General features: G+C 33.2%; 2 protein-coding genes and 1 non-coding gene across 3 annotated transcripts; 1 reads left to right on the top strand and 2 right to left on the bottom strand.

Annotated features, from left to right (window-relative positions):
- Positions 1-1854: 1854 nt before the first annotated feature.
- Positions 1855-6307, bottom strand: LOC11405645 (cyclin-D1-1). The gene is made up of 6 exons (XM_003613282.4): positions 5826-6307; positions 5608-5694; positions 3967-4065; positions 3567-3768; positions 3251-3381; positions 1855-3058 (listed from the first exon to the last, which is right to left on the bottom strand). The coding sequence occupies exons 1-6, from the start codon at positions 6081-6083 to the stop codon at positions 2831-2833; spliced, it is 1005 nt and encodes a 334-aa protein (XP_003613330.1). The 5' UTR covers positions 6084-6307; the 3' UTR covers positions 1855-2830.
- A 7250-nt stretch (positions 6308-13557) lies between these two features.
- TRNAV-AAC (transfer RNA valine (anticodon AAC)) lies at positions 13558-13631 on the bottom strand. Its single transcript has one exon. It is a non-coding gene; the product is annotated as a tRNA-Val (tRNA).
- An 81-nt stretch (positions 13632-13712) lies between these two features.
- On the top strand, positions 13713-17098 carry LOC11412841 (uncharacterized). The gene is made up of 4 exons (XM_003613279.4): positions 13713-14278; positions 15676-15883; positions 16254-16724; positions 16824-17098. The coding sequence occupies exons 1-4, from the start codon at positions 13771-13773 to the stop codon at positions 16906-16908; spliced, it is 1272 nt and encodes a 423-aa protein (XP_003613327.1). The 5' UTR covers positions 13713-13770; the 3' UTR covers positions 16909-17098.
- The last annotated feature ends 1714 nt before the right edge of the window (positions 17099-18812 follow it).

The following is an 18812-nucleotide window of genomic DNA, read 5'->3' as shown; positions in this document are numbered from 1 at the left end:
TATACTAATATTTTCATGGCTCCCACAAATTTGACCTATTGCGATATTGCATTAACTGATTTAACAGGCTGCTTTACCTTTAATTAATAATAAAATTGACACATCTTAAATAATTGACAAGTGGAATATATAGGACAATTGATAAGAGGGATCCACATATTAGAGCTAGGAACTATCCTTAAAGCCATTCATAAAGTAGGAATAGTATAGTATGTACTACGTATGGGAAGACAAAGATGCCTCTTCAATACGAGGAGGATCCAAATATGTTGTATTAAAAAGTTTGAAATCCTATTTGCACCATAAAAGGCAAGAAAATAATTCATAAAGTAAGGAAATTTCCTTGTGTGTACGATAAATCAATAAGGTGGTCCAATCAAATGTCCTTAAACCATGCATATGATCAATTCAATTATACATAGCAAAGTTCCAAGAGCAATAAGAGAAATAGTTAGTCAGCTTAAATTGTCACCATGTAGGTATAATTTTCTTCACTATGGTCCATCTTTGCAGTGACACTCCTCGGATTAGGCGTGTCCCGGTGTCGGACATGTGTCGTGTCCAACACCGACACCGACACTTGTAATTATACTGAATTATATGATTTTTTTTCAAATTATTAGCTGTGTCGGCGTGTCATTGTCCGTGTCGTGTCCGGTGTCCGTGTCCGTATCCGTGCTTCATAGGCGGTGACATAGTTAGATCATGAACATGGGTTTTTAGACAGAATTGTATGGATGAGATAGAGAGAATTGGAGGTTTATATATCCAATCAGTGTCCATATGGGTGTCATGCAAAGGAAGTGATGATGATAAGATTTCAAGACAAATGCCTAACATGCATAGATGGTCACTTTTTTTGCGAAGACATGGGAATAAAGCCATGGTGCTGTGACTGTGTAACTTTGCAAGTGTTGTTGTATGCAAAAATAATATACCTTGTGTCGGGGATTGAGGCAAAATGACAAGTTCTCTCTATAAGTCTAACCTTTAATTAAGCTTTTGTAGAGAATAAATTCTGTACCAAAGTACCTTTTTTAAGATCTGTTGCTTTTTAAAAAAAAATTATACTCTTCTGCTTCAAATATGCAAATTTTAATATAATCTTGAAATGTAATAAAGGCATGTTCAGCTGCATAGGTAGTAGTTGCTACCCTTCTTCCAATTCATTATGGAACATTTATTTGACAAGATGTATCTCTGATGTAAAAGTTGAAATGTTTGGGTGGTCAAAACATGAAAATAAATGTTCCACATATGAAGATCTATGTCTGAATGAATGAATAGATGAATGCAAAGCAGAGACTGTCGGAAATTTCAGGGGGCAAGTGATGTAGTATAAGGATATAATAGAACAGCCTGGAGATGGTCACGAGCAGGAACTGGTTATTTGAAGAGTCATAGTCAATGATAATTGATAGTACCTTCTTTATTGCTGGAGGGACCAAGGAGTGCATCAACTTAACAGTTATGCCTCACTACACTCCTGAATATATATGGCATTAAAAGTTTATTTTCAATTCAGTATAATAAAAACAAATGAAAAATCTATAATGTTTGGATTGACCTATAAGTTCGATAGACACATTATGTTATCATAATTAACATCGACAAAAGTTACGCGTTTTGATGAATTACTGTTTACAGTGTAAAAGTGGTTTCATCAAACTCATCGTGATTTTAAACATGGATGTCATATCTAGTTATGAAACATTGTATTTGGATCAACCATGACTGAATCCTTTATAAGATTCATGCATAGATTTCATCATGAGCAGAATTCATTCAAGGGTCAATTAAGAAGCTGATATATAGAATGAAAGAAAGTAAAGTAGATATGTGAAAACTGAAAAGATATAATAAAATTTATAATTGCTATTAATGAATTCAATACACATCACACAGGAAAAAGGCTCCAAAAACCTTTTTTTTTTTTTTTTCTTTTTCTCTTAAGCCAAAGCCAATTAGGCTAATATGAAAAGAGGTGAAAACAAATGAAAAAATCCAAAATAAAATAAAACTATAGATACGTGTTTCCACCACACACGTTGGACACCAGATAATGGGTCCTGTATAGTTAGGCCAAAACTCAAGGCCAAAATAAAAAATATATAATTCCCGCCAAAAATAAAACAGAACAAAAATCACACATACTCACGTGCATTGCACACTCCAAAAGTCCACACAATGCAGCTAGCTTCAACTTACTACCAGTAACATTTTTTTTAACTGTGGGATCCCATCAAAGTGACTTGTGCAAGTTGAAAGAAGAAAGCATACTGTCCAAAATGAGGAGATTGACTAAGAAAAACCCATTATAAGAAATAGTTCAAATTCCAAAGTTTCAACCCAATTGATATAACTGCTCTGTGAGACTCTGCTTTTCTTTCAAAGCTTTCAAGCAATGTCCCACAATGTTCTCCCCTTTCAACAAATAACCAAAACACATTTTGAGTTCAGAATTCCCACTTCTTTCATCCACACTTACCAGTTACATGACCAATCCATTAATTGCATCTTTGTGGAGTTATATTATTTCCCTTTCTCACTCTCTACATGTCTCTCATTCACTTTCCCTAGGGAATCTGCAAAGCCATTGCTGAATGACTATACCCACCAACAAGTAATAATAATAACAATAATAATAAAAGCTCACAACTCTTATGCAATATTGTAGTAATGTGCCCCATGACTCTAAGTCAATTATGAAACTCAAAAACCTTCTATAATAAAATTTTGAGGTTTCTGGACAAACTTGGACCACCACCTTATTTATTTTAAGTTTTTTTCTTCCTTTATTAGTACTACTGTTCATTTTTTTTTGTTCTTTTCATTGGGAGTTTGATCCTTTGTCATCATCTACCCACAAACAGTTATTTAATTTCCTTCTTTTATAGGATGATGATGATGAGGAAGGAGAAGAGGAAGATGACGAGACACATGACCTCATAAGGGGCTGGATTGTCACTCGCATTTGTGGCAACACTTTAGGGGGTTTCCTTTGGTTATTGTCAATCACAAGTTCTTGCATCAACTGGTAGCACCCTATAATTTTCTCCTGAAAAATGAAATAAATGTGCTTTAATAAACAACTTAATAATGTTGTTACTATTTAAAATTATACAACAACTATCAAATGTTCAAAACATGCTTATTGCAATGACACCATAATTAAGTCAAAAACTACACTAGTTTCAACGAAAACACGATAATTTTGTTAAATTCATCGCGATTCCAAACATTCACTTACTTTTCTTAGCCCCTCGCACCACGACTCGGCATGCTCGGGCTCAACGAGAGACCAATTAGGAATTTCGTTAGCTGCATAGAGTATAGCCGCGGCAGCAATGCATGAGGGCCAATATGCAAGAATGCTGGCCTCTGCAAAAATATATTCACAAATTGAAGAAAAGTTAAAGTACAATACAACACAAATTCACTATTACTAGTACTTCACAACATTTTGTTGACACAAATTAATTCTTCCCAACCATCTCAACTACTCGTGATTGACATTTCATATCTTTATATCGCTACAGGAATCAAAAGTATGCATTTGGGTCTACCTTGGATTTTAGATAAGATAATTTGTGTAGCTCGTGAAATGAGAAACCCAGTAAAAGTTGAAGTTGAATCTAACTTGCACGCAAAGAAACTGAGGAAGCTAAATGGGGTAACTGATCTTAGCCTCCAATCCAAGACACTTAGAACAAGTAGCTCCATTCTTCTAATTGTTATGGGTTCAAACATGTATTTGACACCTTCTACCTATATTAAATTATTAGAAATTTATAAAGTAATGTCAAGTATAATGTAATAGTACATAGCTAAGGACAAAACATGAGTTAACATAAATTAAATTAACTAATGTAAGAGTGTTAATTAATATTTTTTAATGAAGAATGTGGTTTAATATTATTTTTCTAAATCCTAATTAAGAATAGGACCATACAGAAAAATATATACCTGAAGGTCCAATAGAGAAGGGACTAAAGTTTCTTCCATCTTTGCAGCTAAAGACAAGCAAGCAACTGATAGAAGTTGCAGTGGCCACCCATTTGTTTGCTGTAAACAAACATATTTATATGTATCAAACAGTGAGTTAAAAACAAAAAAATAATTATCATCATTATTATTATTTTATCACGACTAACTCATCATACTTTCTGACACATTTTCCCACGCGCAATGCACGTGCCTAACGTACTCAAAACATCACCAAGCTGTCATTCTTCTTATTTTTCAACAAAATCGTTAGGATGAGTTATTATAGTACTGAGTATAATTATATAGTTTTGTTAATTTTTTAAAAAAAAAATTGTTTTATAATTTTAAATCATTCTTGAAAGAATTTTTATGGTCACATAATTCTGGATACTTATAGAACAAGACGTAAATAAGTAAGTACGGTGAATCCTGTCGAAAAGTAAAAATACCATAAAGCATAAAAAGAAGTACAAAAAGTTTTCATGGAAACTCAATTTTCCATGTACTCCGCGACCCACCAATTAAATTAGATATAAAATTATGGTTAATTTAGTTGAGTATATGGTTAAACGTGTTTAAAATTGTAAAATTATAGTTAATCAAGAAGTTAAATTAGTTAAATTTTGATCCAGACTAAAATTAACAACAAATTCAATTAAATTAAACCACATTTTGGAACGTGACTAAAATAACGTCACAATTGTAGAAAAAAATGGGTTTCTAAATATCATTATTCCTAAATATAAAGGTATTTTTGTATCTAATTAATAAATCGAGATTTTTAAGAAGACTAACTAGAAAACTTTAAAATTTTAATAATGTACTATTTTCTTTTGTTTACATTTTTGCAAAAAGAAATTTAGTACACAAAGTTTGTTACTACAAATTCTCTAATAAGTGAAATCATATTTGATCAATCAAAATGTGACAACTTTTATAACACCTTATAAAGATACACCCTAATAAGCATTAATTTGATTTGATTAATAAACAAAGATTTTTTTGACAAAAAAAAACACTATTAATAAATTAATAACCCTATAAAAATAGTGTCTAAAGTAACTTTTCTCATGAGATACATACATGTTCGAGAAATGATACATTACCCCTTGCGGATTCATTATCATAAACGAACTACTACTACAAGTAAACTTTATTAGGCAGCTGTAATGTTCGTACATTAATTCAACCAAAAACATTTATAACAGAATAATGTAATATCTAGACAGTCAGTTAATTATAAACGCTCCTTAAATATTTTTTATTTTTTTTAACAGTTATAAACGCTCCGTAAATATGTTAAACTTTTATCATAGTTATTTTTAATTTTTAATAAGTGACAATGTATTTCTTTTTTTAGAGGTTAAGTGAATGAAAAATTCAAGTTATTTAAATCACTTTAAATCAATTAAACATTAAAAATGATTTTATTGTCACGCACACAAATTTTACTACTACTTAGGGAAAGTCATACATAATTAATTACCGCTTAGAATTTTCTTCATCTTGCACATGCATTCGCAGACTCAGTAATTAATGTTCCCATTATCCTTTTAATTTTTACTTTAATTTATTTAATTTAATATTGAATATCACGAAACTTGACTTCACAGAACTCACCGGCAACCGCCGAGAATTCAAGAACCGATCCATATAGTTCACGGCAAGATACGCCGTAACCGGTTGAAAACCATAATAACCCTGCACCTGCACACACCAGATCGCAAACCGATTCACATCAGAAACTAAAAACAATAATATACATCAACCGTAACCGTTTTTCTGCGACGGTGCATTTTAGCATCGTCTAGTTCGTTATGGATGAATCGAGATTTTACCTTTAGGATCCATCGAATGGATTCATCTCTAGCATCGGAATCGAACGAGCTAGATTTCATCTTCACGAAATAATCGAATCCGATGACGAATTTACCTTCGTCTTCGATTAATCCGGCGATGAACTCATCCTCCGGCGGCGGATAAGATTCACCATCGGAGAAGGATTCCGTCGGCGAATCTGACGATAAGATGCTGGAGGTTTCCTCGCCGCATAAGAGGTCGGAGTCGGTGAAGAAGTTGGAGTATGAAATCGACATCGGGAGTGGATGAGATTCATTCCGGTGTTATCATGGTTTTGGGATGATCGGAGAAGTCGCCGGAGGTTGATCGGAGAAGTTGCCGCCGGAGAGGATAGCGTTGATGGTGGTGAGAGTGTGAAGTGGGAGAGAGTGTGGGTTGTTGATGAAAGGTACTTGTTGTAAGTTCTTTGAGTGTTTGTTTGAATATAAATATGCGATTTTGGAAGGAGATTTTTGGTTTCCCGGGAAAAAAAATGGGTTTTCTGATTTTTTAGCGCCAGTTGTACAAAGCATGTGCTTGTGGAGGCAGAAAATTACCTCAACAACCCCTTGGTAAAATTTAGTGATATTTATTTATTTTTAAAATAGAAATAAATCATCATATTTCTGTAAGTCATTCTAAAAGTAATATTTGATTATGTTAATATTTTAAACTATTTAATGTCTTTGTCAAAAGTTTTTTAATTAAGTTTATCGTCATGTGATAAAAACGTAAAGATAAAGATCAAATTGAGAAATTTTTCACAAAGTCAGATAATAGTTTGAAATATTAACAAAGTCTTATACTAGTTTGAGATTGACTTATAAAGATCGGAGTCAATTTGGTGGTTTACTATTGAAAATAGGTTTTGTCTACAAATGATATTGCATTGTATACAAGTGTTTTTTCTACTATTGGATAAAAAAATCACATCATGTTTCATTTAATTTTTTTCTTTCTTTCTAAGAAACAGGTTTCATTCAACTTAACGGTTAGATTTATTGACAAATTGAAGGAAATTACGTTGTGCATGATGCAAGATTTATCTCACTTGTGTATTATAGAATTGGACAATTAACATTACCTTTGTTAAAATTAACAATAATAATCATGTAAGACAACTCAATTGGTAGCTCCAATGAAAATAATATGTAGAGACCGATGTTATCATAATTGTTTAACGTGATCAAGTCAATATCATGTTAAACAATTATGATAACATCCTGATCAAGTTAGGCATTCATCTAAGCATATCAATTTGAAAGTATTAAAATATAGATCACTGATGGTCGGATTATGGCAAGTGTACCAAATCGTTTACCAAATAATAAAATGATAAGTAGAGTATCCTATCCACAGGGATTGTCGTTTCGTCCAAAAAATTTGCATTACTTATTTTTGCAAGTTGACGGTATAAAATTAGATTGCAATTTTTATTTGTTTGCAACAGAGCAAGTTCGCCTATTTTTGGTTGCATAAAAGTAAGTAACGGTTAGGATTCTTCGAATCCCCCTATACATATTGTTGGATATTAAGTAACACTAATGTCACATTTATTTATCTCAGCCTCTCAGGTAGACTATACAAGCGATGAGGTCTTTGGGACGTTACTAATCTACTTTGGTCTATCCCTCCGATGGCTAACTGCACCTGATGATCGCACGGTGATCCTTACGTGCGGGGTCTTGCTATATCAATGGTAATTTAAAAATAAACTTAAATTGGCTTTCTAGTGTTTCACAAGACATTGAAGGCCAATGATCCCTTAGGTCTTCCTATCTATGAATCTTAGGAAACTCATCTACAGTGTTAGATTAACATTGGATGGTTGTACCTGGATTCCTTCAATCTTTCTTATTAGCAATGATGGGGTAGAGTTAATGCTTTCTCCAAGACCATATCGAGCTTCTTTTATGGATAGCTTCCCGATATAATTGAAGCTTTTGGGTCCTTCTTCTTTAGAGGTAACTCTCTGCCAAAGATGGCATTACATCTTTCAGTTTGAGAAATTGACTCTCTTCCATTCACAATTTCCTTTATTTAGAGAGAACTTCTTTCATGAATTTGTTGTAAATAGGACTTTGCTTCAAAACCTTCACGAAAGGAAGAGTAATTTGAAGTTTTCCCATGAGCTTGATGAATTCTTCGTGTTCTCGGTTTCTTTCCAAATCTTCCATAAATGTCATGATATCTCCGTATGCATCTTCTATTTGTTTGTATTTGACTGGTGCATATGTCCTATAGAAATTTTCGTTCCAATAGTCTTGTGGTGCTGCTTGATTTTGATTCAAGACCCTGTTTTGTCTTGTAAATGCACAGAAATAATTCACCTGCTCCTGTGTAAATCCCAACTCGATGTTGTTTTTCAAAAAAATCACATCTTAAACCTGTTGCAGTTAATTGTGCTTCCTCTAATCACATCTTGCATGATCTCATTCATAGAAGCCACACCCCTTTGATAATATTTCGACTAGAGTTATTGCTTGTGACATGGTTTCAATTTGATTACTAATATTGTTACTTGAAAGTAAAGCATCATGGGAGTTTAAATTAACATATCTAAATTACTGTTACGACTACCTATTAACGCTACTAATTATTATGACTTAAAGTTATTATTACTAGATGCAGACTCGATCTATCCTAAATATTACTACTAAAACTTAAGAGTGCAGTGGCGGAGCCGGAAAAAAATGTCAGGGTGGATCACTAAAATTAACTATTGAAAAATTGTTTAAAGTCTCGTAAATTAGACCTATAATTGAATTATTTAAATTTTTCAGTTGGGTCACTACACCAATTTGCGGGAATTTGGATCAACCGAAACCTAAAACTACTAAAATTAACTATTGAAAAATTGTTTAAAGTCTCGCAAATTAGACCTATAATTGAATTATTTAAATTTTTCAGTTGGGCCACTACACCAATTTGCGGGAATTTGGATCAACCGAAACCTAAAACCGATATAAAACTGTATAAACATATAATTGAATTATTTAAATTTGTGGGTGGACCATTACACCACTTTGCAAGAATTTCGATCAACCAAAACATAAAACCGACACAAAATTGCATAAAATCTCGCAAAATAGACCTATAATCGTTGATTTTTTAATTTTTCCGGGTGGGCCGTGGCCCACCCCATGAACTCCGCCACTGTAAGAGTGTGTTTGGATGGGGGAATGTTTTGAGGGAATGTAATGTTTTGAGGGAATTCAACTACTCTAAGGTGAATTCTATTGTTTGAATTCACCTCAAAGTAGTTGAATTCCCTCAAAACATTACATTCCCTCAAAAAATTCTTCCATCCAAACACACTCTAAGACTCTATTACTAATACTAAATGTTAAACCTAATTATGAATGCAAAATTAAATGACTGGCTCTAAATAATCTAATTAAACTAGACTCGATCTAATGTAGATATTATAACAACCGTTAGTTTTACTACGACTTCCTAAAATGCAATGCGAAAATTAAAATAAAAACCTAAACTAAGACACTAAAAATAAAAATAAACGAAAAGGGTTAGTTTCTAAATGGGAAAACAAAAATTAAAATTAAAATTGTTAGTACTGAATGGAAATAATAAACTAAATGCAAAATAGAAAAATAACTATGTTAGTAACTACTAAAATAAATAAACTAGATTCTAAAAATAAAAAATGACTCAACTGGGACTAAATATTTTTGGTAGAAATATAAAATCCGAAAAAAAAAACGACGGAAAAATAAATGACAGAAAAATAAAGATAAATAAAAATAAGTAATTTAAATTGTTTAGTAGAAAATATCAACAATCTCCGATAACACTATTTAAATTTAGTAAATCAAAACTCGTCCAAATAACAAATAGTAAACACTATTTAACCTTAAAAACGACAATGTAAATAATTATTTATTATGTCTCTATGAGCTTAACCTTAGATGATAGGAACACTACATTATATATATGAAATGTCGGAGTTCGAATTTTAGATTCTTCATTTTTTTTTAAGATTCTGAATTCTCCACTTATTTAATTTAAAAGATGAGTTTGTAGTAACCAAAGTAGTTAAAAGAAATATTATTATATCCCATGAAATATTGAATATCACAGCCAACCTGGATAGATAAGAAATTGGAAGATTCAAAGACTACATGATCTGAAATTTGAGTAAAGACGTTAACGAGTTGCAAGAAGGTGCATAAGATTGGCTACTAGTACTTTCAAATAAACTCCAAATGAGCCATAGATATTCTGAACCCTACATGCGTTTGCAGTGGTCACGTATGCTTGTTGCTATTTTTCGTGCGAAAAAGTTAAGCACTCTACTTCTCATTAATTTTGGTAACGAATATACAAACTCAAGACCTACAAATAATTTACTCTAAAAAAATAAGAAATAAAATAAACACTCATTTTAGTATTTTAGAAAAAGATGAACACATTTTCTTTTTAAAAAATGACAACAATTATTGAAAATTCATACAAGTAAGTAAATGAGTCAGAATTTAAATCCCGATTATAAATTCTGGCCTAACAATTTCAATATTTTTAATAGATGAACTAAAACTTGTGTTTTTTTTTTTTTTTTTACTAAAGTAACAAATAACTTTTTAGAATTATAGAATTAAGATAAGACGTATTATTTTCACTGTTAGACAATATTGCAGATTTCTTTTACTTTATAAAGAAGACAACGTTATTGGGATAATTAGAAGTATTCATATTCATCATATAAAATAGCAAAATTACTAGTCTAAGCAGCTCATTGGGCATTAACATCAAACAGAAAAATTCAACCCTGATTTTCTACCTTCTCTATCAATGAACCAACCCCGAGATAAAGTGTTTTCTCATAGACAATATTTAAATTTTTAGGTTTAATTACACTTTTGGTCCTCGTGTTTTGGCCTACTCACGAAACTGGTCCTGCCCTTTTAAAACAGAACAAAACGGTCCTTCAAGTATCATTTTTGTTGCATTTTTTGTTCTACATCCCATTTTATTTTCCAAAAACGCAGAGAAATGACAGTTTTAGACCTACCTCTTATGCTCAACCATTAAATAACAAGGAATAAATCATGTGGGTACAAATAATCCACTTTATTCAACACACTAACCAAAAAAACCCTAATTTCTAAGATATGTTTCAAATTAGGTTTTTTTTTTGTTAGTATGCTGAATAGAATAGATCCTTGTGCCCACATGATGTATTCCTTGTTGATTTCATGGTTGAGCATAGAGGTAGGTCTAAAACCGCCTAATTAAAACTATCATTTCTCTGCGTTTCTAGAGTTTGCAAATAGGAGGTGGGACGAAAAATGCAACAAAAATGATAATTGAAGGACCATTTTGTTCTGTTTTAAAAGGGCAGGACCAATTCGTGAGTAGACCAAAATACGAGGATCAAAAGTGTAATTAAGTCAAATTTTTATTATATGAACTAAAATATCAGAATTGGTAAAATCTTTATGAACTATTTGTGAACTTTTATTTGAATTACTATTGTTAAACCGAGTATTTTCTCAAAAAATAATCACCACCGTAACCCTAAAGTTCGATATATCAAATCAAAATAATGGAAGATTATGAGATATGGACCGAGATAGTGTTTGGTAGGGAGCAAAATAAATTGTATGCGAATTCGATTGCTATAATAGCCGACATATATAGAAGCATGACTTTCATAGCTGTGAAAAGTTCCAAATAAGGTATAAAAAAAATGGTAAATTGATGGCATGTAGACATAGCAAATGGACAAATAGAGTGATACATTTGAAGTGTGATTTAGTGGCTAGAGTTAGCTTAGATATAGCTGGGGTGGGGGGAAGAAGGTGCATGTGATCAAAAGTGGAAACGTAAGATGTTGGCATTGAATGAGGGTCAAGATGATGGTCATTTCTAGCACTTAAAAGACCATGTGGTGAAATCAATATCCTTATCATTTCCAAGGTGTTGAAATGAATGTGTGTGGAAATAATTATGGTCATACCAGTGAAATTATTCTTGGTAGTTTATTTTTTGACCAGATGTAAATACCAAAGGGAATTGGTATTGTGACTATCGTCCATATATCCCTACATCTGGACTAATATATCTTGACATTGTTAATTGGATAAAGTTAAATACACTACAATTCATTATTACAAGACACTGTCTGTGTACCATAAATTAAAAATTTATAGTAGATCTAATCTGAAAATTTATATATAGAAAGGATGAGGTGTGCTAAAGAGAACAGGAAATGGTAGTGTTTTGTCCAAAAGGAAAAAAATGCGGTGGTATTAATTATTACGGGTTTACATGTAAGGCGTGGATCATGGATTTGATTTGTATATACTTATGATATGATGTAATTACTTCCTTTAGTAACTAACCACGAGAAAAAACACTTTGATTGAATGTATGCGTAAGAAAAATTGCATTTATTGGTGTATAGAATGTTATTTTGGTCAATAATACAAAATGACGGATAAATAGAAAATGTAAACCATTGAATTCAAGCTAAGTGGTTGAAATGGAGGAGTGTCTCAAATATTTTATGTGATGCAAAAGTAGAAAAGAAATATTTATATCGAACATCGGTAAGACTGACACCATGGTGCGAGACATAGTGTTAGACGATAAAGAACGAATATGAACATAAAGTAAGCGAAGCAAAAATGAGGATGTTGTGTTGGTGTGAGGTAAGAATTAGAAATGATGAGATTAGTGTTGGGACATGAGGGGAGCATGGAGGACCGTCCACATCGAGGCTAGAACAACCCCACAAACAAGAGAGACGCCACACTCTTACGCAAAACCTTAAGGCTATGGGTTTATGGGTCCTCTTACTTATAAGGTGTTCAACATTTACTGTTTCATCCGACACTCACACTTGCACACAACAACACTCCCCCTCAAGTGTGAGTCCATCTTTTCATCATTACTCACAAACGGACAGACATTGCTTGCACCACCGCGGTTGCTACTTTCTGCGCAAACGGACCGGCAGCCTCGGTCGTACCCTTTGTCGAACGGGGGCTCTGGGGGAGCTCGGGGGACCGTCCACATCGAGGCTAGAACAATCCCACAAGCAAGAGAGACACCACACTCTTACCCAAAACCTTAAGGCTGTGGATTTATGGGTCCTCTTACTTATAAGATGTTCAACCTTTACTATTTTATTCGATGTGGGACATATAACTCACACTTGCACACAACAACAATTAACAAGAGAGTTGGGGTAACACCAATAGTATAAAAGATGGTAGAAACTATACTTAAGTGATTTGAGATGTAGAGAGAAGAGACGTGAATTCTATAGCAATGGTCGTGGATTGGAGGGGAGTCATATCACTAGAGGTATGGTAGACCTAGAAAAAGTATAAGAGAAACTATTAAGAAAAATCTAAAGATAAATGAGTTGGAGACATACATAATTCTTAATAAAACACTATGACATTATTTAATTTATGTAGCCGATCTCAATAAAATAAGCCTTTGCTGTTGTGTATAGAAAGTTAGTAATTAATCTCAAAGATAACTCCTCCACCAAGAACCAAATGTTGGCAGTCAAATAAAATAAAATCTATACTTAAGCTAGTGATAAATGTTTGCTCTTTTGACCCCTATTTATTATTTATCTCCCAAAACGTTTCTGTGGGGGTGGGATAAGCAAGGCTCTTAATGATGAAATATGATCGAATTAACATTTCTGTATCAACAAAAGAAAGCAGAACAATTGGTCAAAAAAAGTAAAGTGGCTGGCTTCGCCCAGGCTCGAACTGGGGACCTTCAGTGTGTTAGACTGACGTGATAACCAACTACACCACGAAACCCTGTTGTTAATCTTCGAACTTAAAAAGTAATATAACTCAAATTAACTACATTTATATTTTGAAAACCCGTTATAAACATTTTCCGTGTGTAAAAAAGAATTGAAGTTGAAATTTCACACTCTCATCACTTTAACTAACAATGCTCCGAGCAACTGCATTTCCGGCACCGAACAATTCCACGGTGATTCTCTCTCGAAATCACACGTGTCCTTATCTTGAACCCACACGTGTCATTTTCCCTCGCTCTTCTTTCATTTCACGGTTACAATTCCGGCGAACCAGCGTTAAGAGTCTCCTCACCGTACACGGCGGTGGATTCATCCCGGCGGCCGCGAAGAAAGAAGTACGTGGAAGCACAAGCATAGTTGATGAAATTGAGGAAGAATTCGACGAAGAAGGTGAATATGAAGAGGAAGAAGGCGAAGAAGATGAAGAGGTTGATGTGGAAGAAGAAGAAATAGTTGGGTATGATGAAATGAAAGAATGGTGGGAGAAGAAGCCGAAGGGGTTTGGAGAAGGGAAAGTGTATGATACTTCAGTTGAAGATAAGCTGTTTGAAGAAATGCAGAAGAGTAAACAAGCTCAAGCTCTTAATTTGAAAAAGCTTAAAACCAATCCTATCAAAAATAATGTCACAAAGAAGATAGGTAACTCATCAAAATTCAGTTTTTTTATATTTTATTTTTCAAATTATGTTATTGCGCCCTGTTAAATAGGTATTTGTTTGGTGAAATTGTTCTGTTATTAATGATGGGGTTTTGTTTATGTTCTGTTCTTGTTGCTGTGTTGTGTTTATTGCTAGTGTGTGCATAAAGCATTTTTCTATGGGAATTTGCGGTGAAGAAAATTGATTTTGAGTGAATTGATTCTGGCTGAAATTGAGTTGAAGGGAAGTGATTTATGTTTGAATACATCCATGTAAAAGTGACTTGAACAACATATTTGAGTGTAAAGATCAATTATAGAATCAGAAGCTACAACTTCTAGTTTGTGTCAGTTGTATGTTTGGTTCGTTAAGGTAAAACTGAGTTGAATTATAAATTTGTGTGTTAGAATCAATTCTATAATCAAAAGTTACAACTAGTAGCTTCAAGTAGAATTGCTTTTAGTTCCCAAAATTGATTTCTCGATAAAATGCCATACATAATTTTATAGAGTAAGATTGCTTTTAGCACTTGAAAAGCACTTCTAGGACATCTAGAAGTGAAACCAAACACTCCAAGTAGAATCAATTCTAGATGCAAAAAACAATTATACTCTGAAGGAACCATACATGTCAAAATCAATTCTACATATCTAGAATCAATTTTGGCTCCTCCAAAAGTGGAACCAAACATACATGTGTATGCATGACGAAGTAATTTACCATTTTTTATGATACAGGACTGCTTGGTTATTCCTTAATAAATTGAGGTGTGTACATTTCAGTTTGTTTTGGAGATTCAGAGAATAATGCATATGTGGAATTTGTGGTACACCCACTTTTTTAGATTCCACATGTTTAACTCATTTGGTTTGTATACCAATCTAACAATTATGCGGATAAAGGGCATCTCAGTGCACAAGGCTCTCACCTGGTGGGGTGGGGTGGGAGGTGGTTTGGGGATGGTATATGTATTTAGCCTTACCTTTCAAGTGAAGAGGCTGGCAGCAGCCTTATCATTGCGCCAAAATTTTCCCTTATAACAACTATACCGATCCAACCACTTAATGTGTGGAGCACTGGTACACGAATAAAAAAACAGGTATAACGTAAGTGACATCAATGCTTATTGGTTAGTACAATCAATACATAACTGGTGCACTAATGCTTAGCTGTAAGGGAGTATTAAATCTTGTCTTTCACTTTTTTGTTCTCTCGATGATTTCTGTTTTTCTTTATCTTCTTCTCACACATTTTTGTAATTTGACTTGTATTAAGCTGCACAACTCGTGTTAATTGTGACTGGAAAGGATTGGAAGACTTGATAAAAAATGTTGGGGTCTAGTCCAAGACTGCCTTCTTATTCCTGTTGAGCTTACAATTTGAAATTGCAATTTGCAGATGAAATAGTTGTTCCTGTCCGAAGCAGAGTGCGCTTGGTGAATTTACCAAAGAAAAGGAAAATTGACAGGGATTTGAAATCAGCTTTTCAAGGGATTCCTGGCATAACAAATATAGTCCCTGCTGTTATCGGAAACAAGAAGACAAGGGATCCTGTCTGCAAGGGTTTTGCTTTTGTGGATTTCAAGCATGAAGATGATGCAATTAGGTGTGTTCTGACCTCAATCTTGTAATAGTGGAAAATAAGGGAAGAGCATGTTTAGTTTGATACATACAATGCATAAAATTATTATAATATTGAAAAAGTTTCACATTGGTGATTCTTTATAAATTTTGACAAAGTTAAAAGTGTTTTATTTTTGTTACATCGGATTTATCATCATGAAAAATATTTGTAATTTAGTAGAAGATGGTTTTCTATTCTGGATAATTGATTTGAGCTTCTTCATGTTATTTTGCTTGACTTAAATAAAGTGAGTGATGTCCAGTGTTATTGAAAGATTTTACTTTTTTCAAGTTGTTTTTACTGTTCGAATCTCTTAACATTATTACTAACTCAATTGCTCTCTCTTCTTCAGGTTTGTAGAGTTATACACAGGACAAACTATTACTTTTGGCAAAATTCAGAAGCCGATAAAATGTGAACTTGTAAATGCACAGTCCTCCTCTCCTCCGGGATTAAACCAAAATATCAACACTGCTCTACCTCTCCTGCCCTCCTTTGAAGAAGATTCAAATGAGGATTCCAATATCGATGATTCTGCCTTCAATACATGGGATGAGACTGAAGTAGATGATTCGGATGAGCTACAGGAAAGTGACGGGGAGAGTCAAGAGTTTGCCACTGTGCTGACGGTGGATAGTGATGACAGCGTACAAATGACGAATGGTTCTGAAATCGAATCACTTCTCTCTAAGCAGGTTGACAGAAAACCCTCAGCTGATAAGAAGTCAGCTGTCAACGTTAAACAAGAGAATGCTCCTAAGAAAAAATCTAATCAAAAAGAGAACACGAAAAAGGTTTTAGATGTTCCTGGATCTGCAAAAAGGTGATTCCCTGTGCATCATAGTTGGCTTCAGCAGTTTACTATGATTTTAATTTTGAATGCATTGTGTTCATTTCTCATGTATGGTTGATTCTGGTGCAGGTTAAAGATTAAGGAAAAGGCTGTATTAAGTGATGTTTTCTCCAAGTACGGATCAAAAGCTGCCCTTGCTTCAAAGGAGAGTTAGTAAGTTTGTTAATGAGCAAAGTATAAACCATCACTCAGCATGTAATAGGGCCTTTTAGTTTGGTCATGAATGCCAATTTTTGATTCAATGTAGAATGAAGTAGCTGCGTAGTGGATATTGTTGTTCTATAGAAAAATGGATGCTCCAATATGATTAATTGTTATGAATATCAAAACATTCTTTCTCAACATCTCAACTCTCAATTCTCAAAGGCATGGGGTGGGAATTGGAATGTTTATGTGACAATCTGATGTACGAGAAATTTTCAGGGGTGAACTGGATACAAGACTTTAGGGTTGAACTGGCGATAACCTGAAATGAAAGCTAGTGATAACCTGTTGAGCTGATATTTTAAAATAATTATTTTGTTGCAAATAGATGGATTATTGTGAGATGTTGTACTCTCTGTCACAAAAATTGTCATAGTATGCCATTTCACATAAATCATAAACGGTAGAGAAACTATGAATGAATAACAAATAATCATTTTACCAAACTAACCTTGTTAAGTATTGGTTGATTCTCATTATCATAAATGCAAAATAAAGTTAATAACTTGGGAGTGATTCATATAATATTAATTAGAAGATATAATTGAAAACAAAATTATTGTTACATTGAAGGAGGGAGTAATTTAGATGGTAATATGAAGTGTTGCAATTGCAATCTTGAATCCATTTTGCTCTAGACCTTTAAACCAAGCCATTTCTTCTTTTGCAAAACAATCTCCAATGCCTTCTGTAAGTTGCTTCCCAACTTGTTCAGAAATTGATTTGAGATTCCAGCATATTATTGACTATGCTGAATATCTCCCATCCAGGCCAAAAGATCTCTTTTTTGCTTCGGGATGCTATCAAAAGTATTCCTCTTTGTTTCTTTGTAAGTTGAGTGACTCATCCAAGCTTGCTTAAATCGAAACTTGCTTGTCCTATCAGGAATTTGCATTTTTGCATAATGCGCGATCTAGTCGCTCAAAACAACAGAACTCTCTAACCATTGCATCAGCGAAACCCAGTCTCCAGTAATCATTGCATAGTGCGCGATCTAGTCGCTCAAAAATACGATATCTTCCATTAAAAAGAGGTCCTAACCATGTAAAATCAGCACTAACTGCTCCCAACACAACCCATATGTCGCAAGTGTTGATATTGTCAATAAAAATATCACACTTAGTTGAGACACTAACCTGGCATTTCTTCTCTTCACTAGACACAATATCATTAAAATCTCCTGTTAATACTACTGTGAAATTCCAATTTGGCCTAATCCCAAAGATACTTAATATGAATGAATCGAACATCATTGATTTCAACTTGAACATTGAGTTTTCTAGTTTTTTTAGGATCAACCCCGTCTCCATATGAATGAAAATATCTAGCTTGACACTATCCATATATATTATTCACACAAACCGTAAAAAGCAACAACACTCGCAGCTCCACGACAATTCCACAAAAAAAATCTATAATTTTGTTTAATGATTTAAGAAATTAATCCAACATCATGTTACTGTTCCAAAACTTGGCCTGAAAATAAGAAGAAAAAAAATAAGGGGTAAACTCAACTTTTCACAGGATTTGGCCCCTCAAAATTCAAAATTCTATTATTTAGACTCATTTTCATATTTTCGTAAAAAAATTGCATTAAATTTATTTGATTATTTATAATTTTTGGTGGTATTTTAATACATTTTTAATTTTATTTGACAAACTTTATCATTTTTTACTTTGTTATTTTGATTGTTTTTAAGAGAAAATTTACAACCGTTGAAATTAAAAGGGAAATCTGATTATTGTCTATATATAAGCATATTTCTAATTATATAATCTGAAAAATCCCTCAAAAGGAGTCCAATTGTATAATTAAAGCGAGAATATTTTTAGAATTTAATAAGGAGTGTGAAA

Source organism: Medicago truncatula, chromosome 5 (genome assembly GCF_003473485.1).
Source record: "Medicago truncatula cultivar Jemalong A17 chromosome 5, MtrunA17r5.0-ANR, whole genome shotgun sequence".
NCBI lineage: Eukaryota > Viridiplantae > Streptophyta > Magnoliopsida > Fabales > Fabaceae > Medicago > Medicago truncatula.
This window is presented reverse-complemented; position numbering and strand designations above follow the sequence as displayed.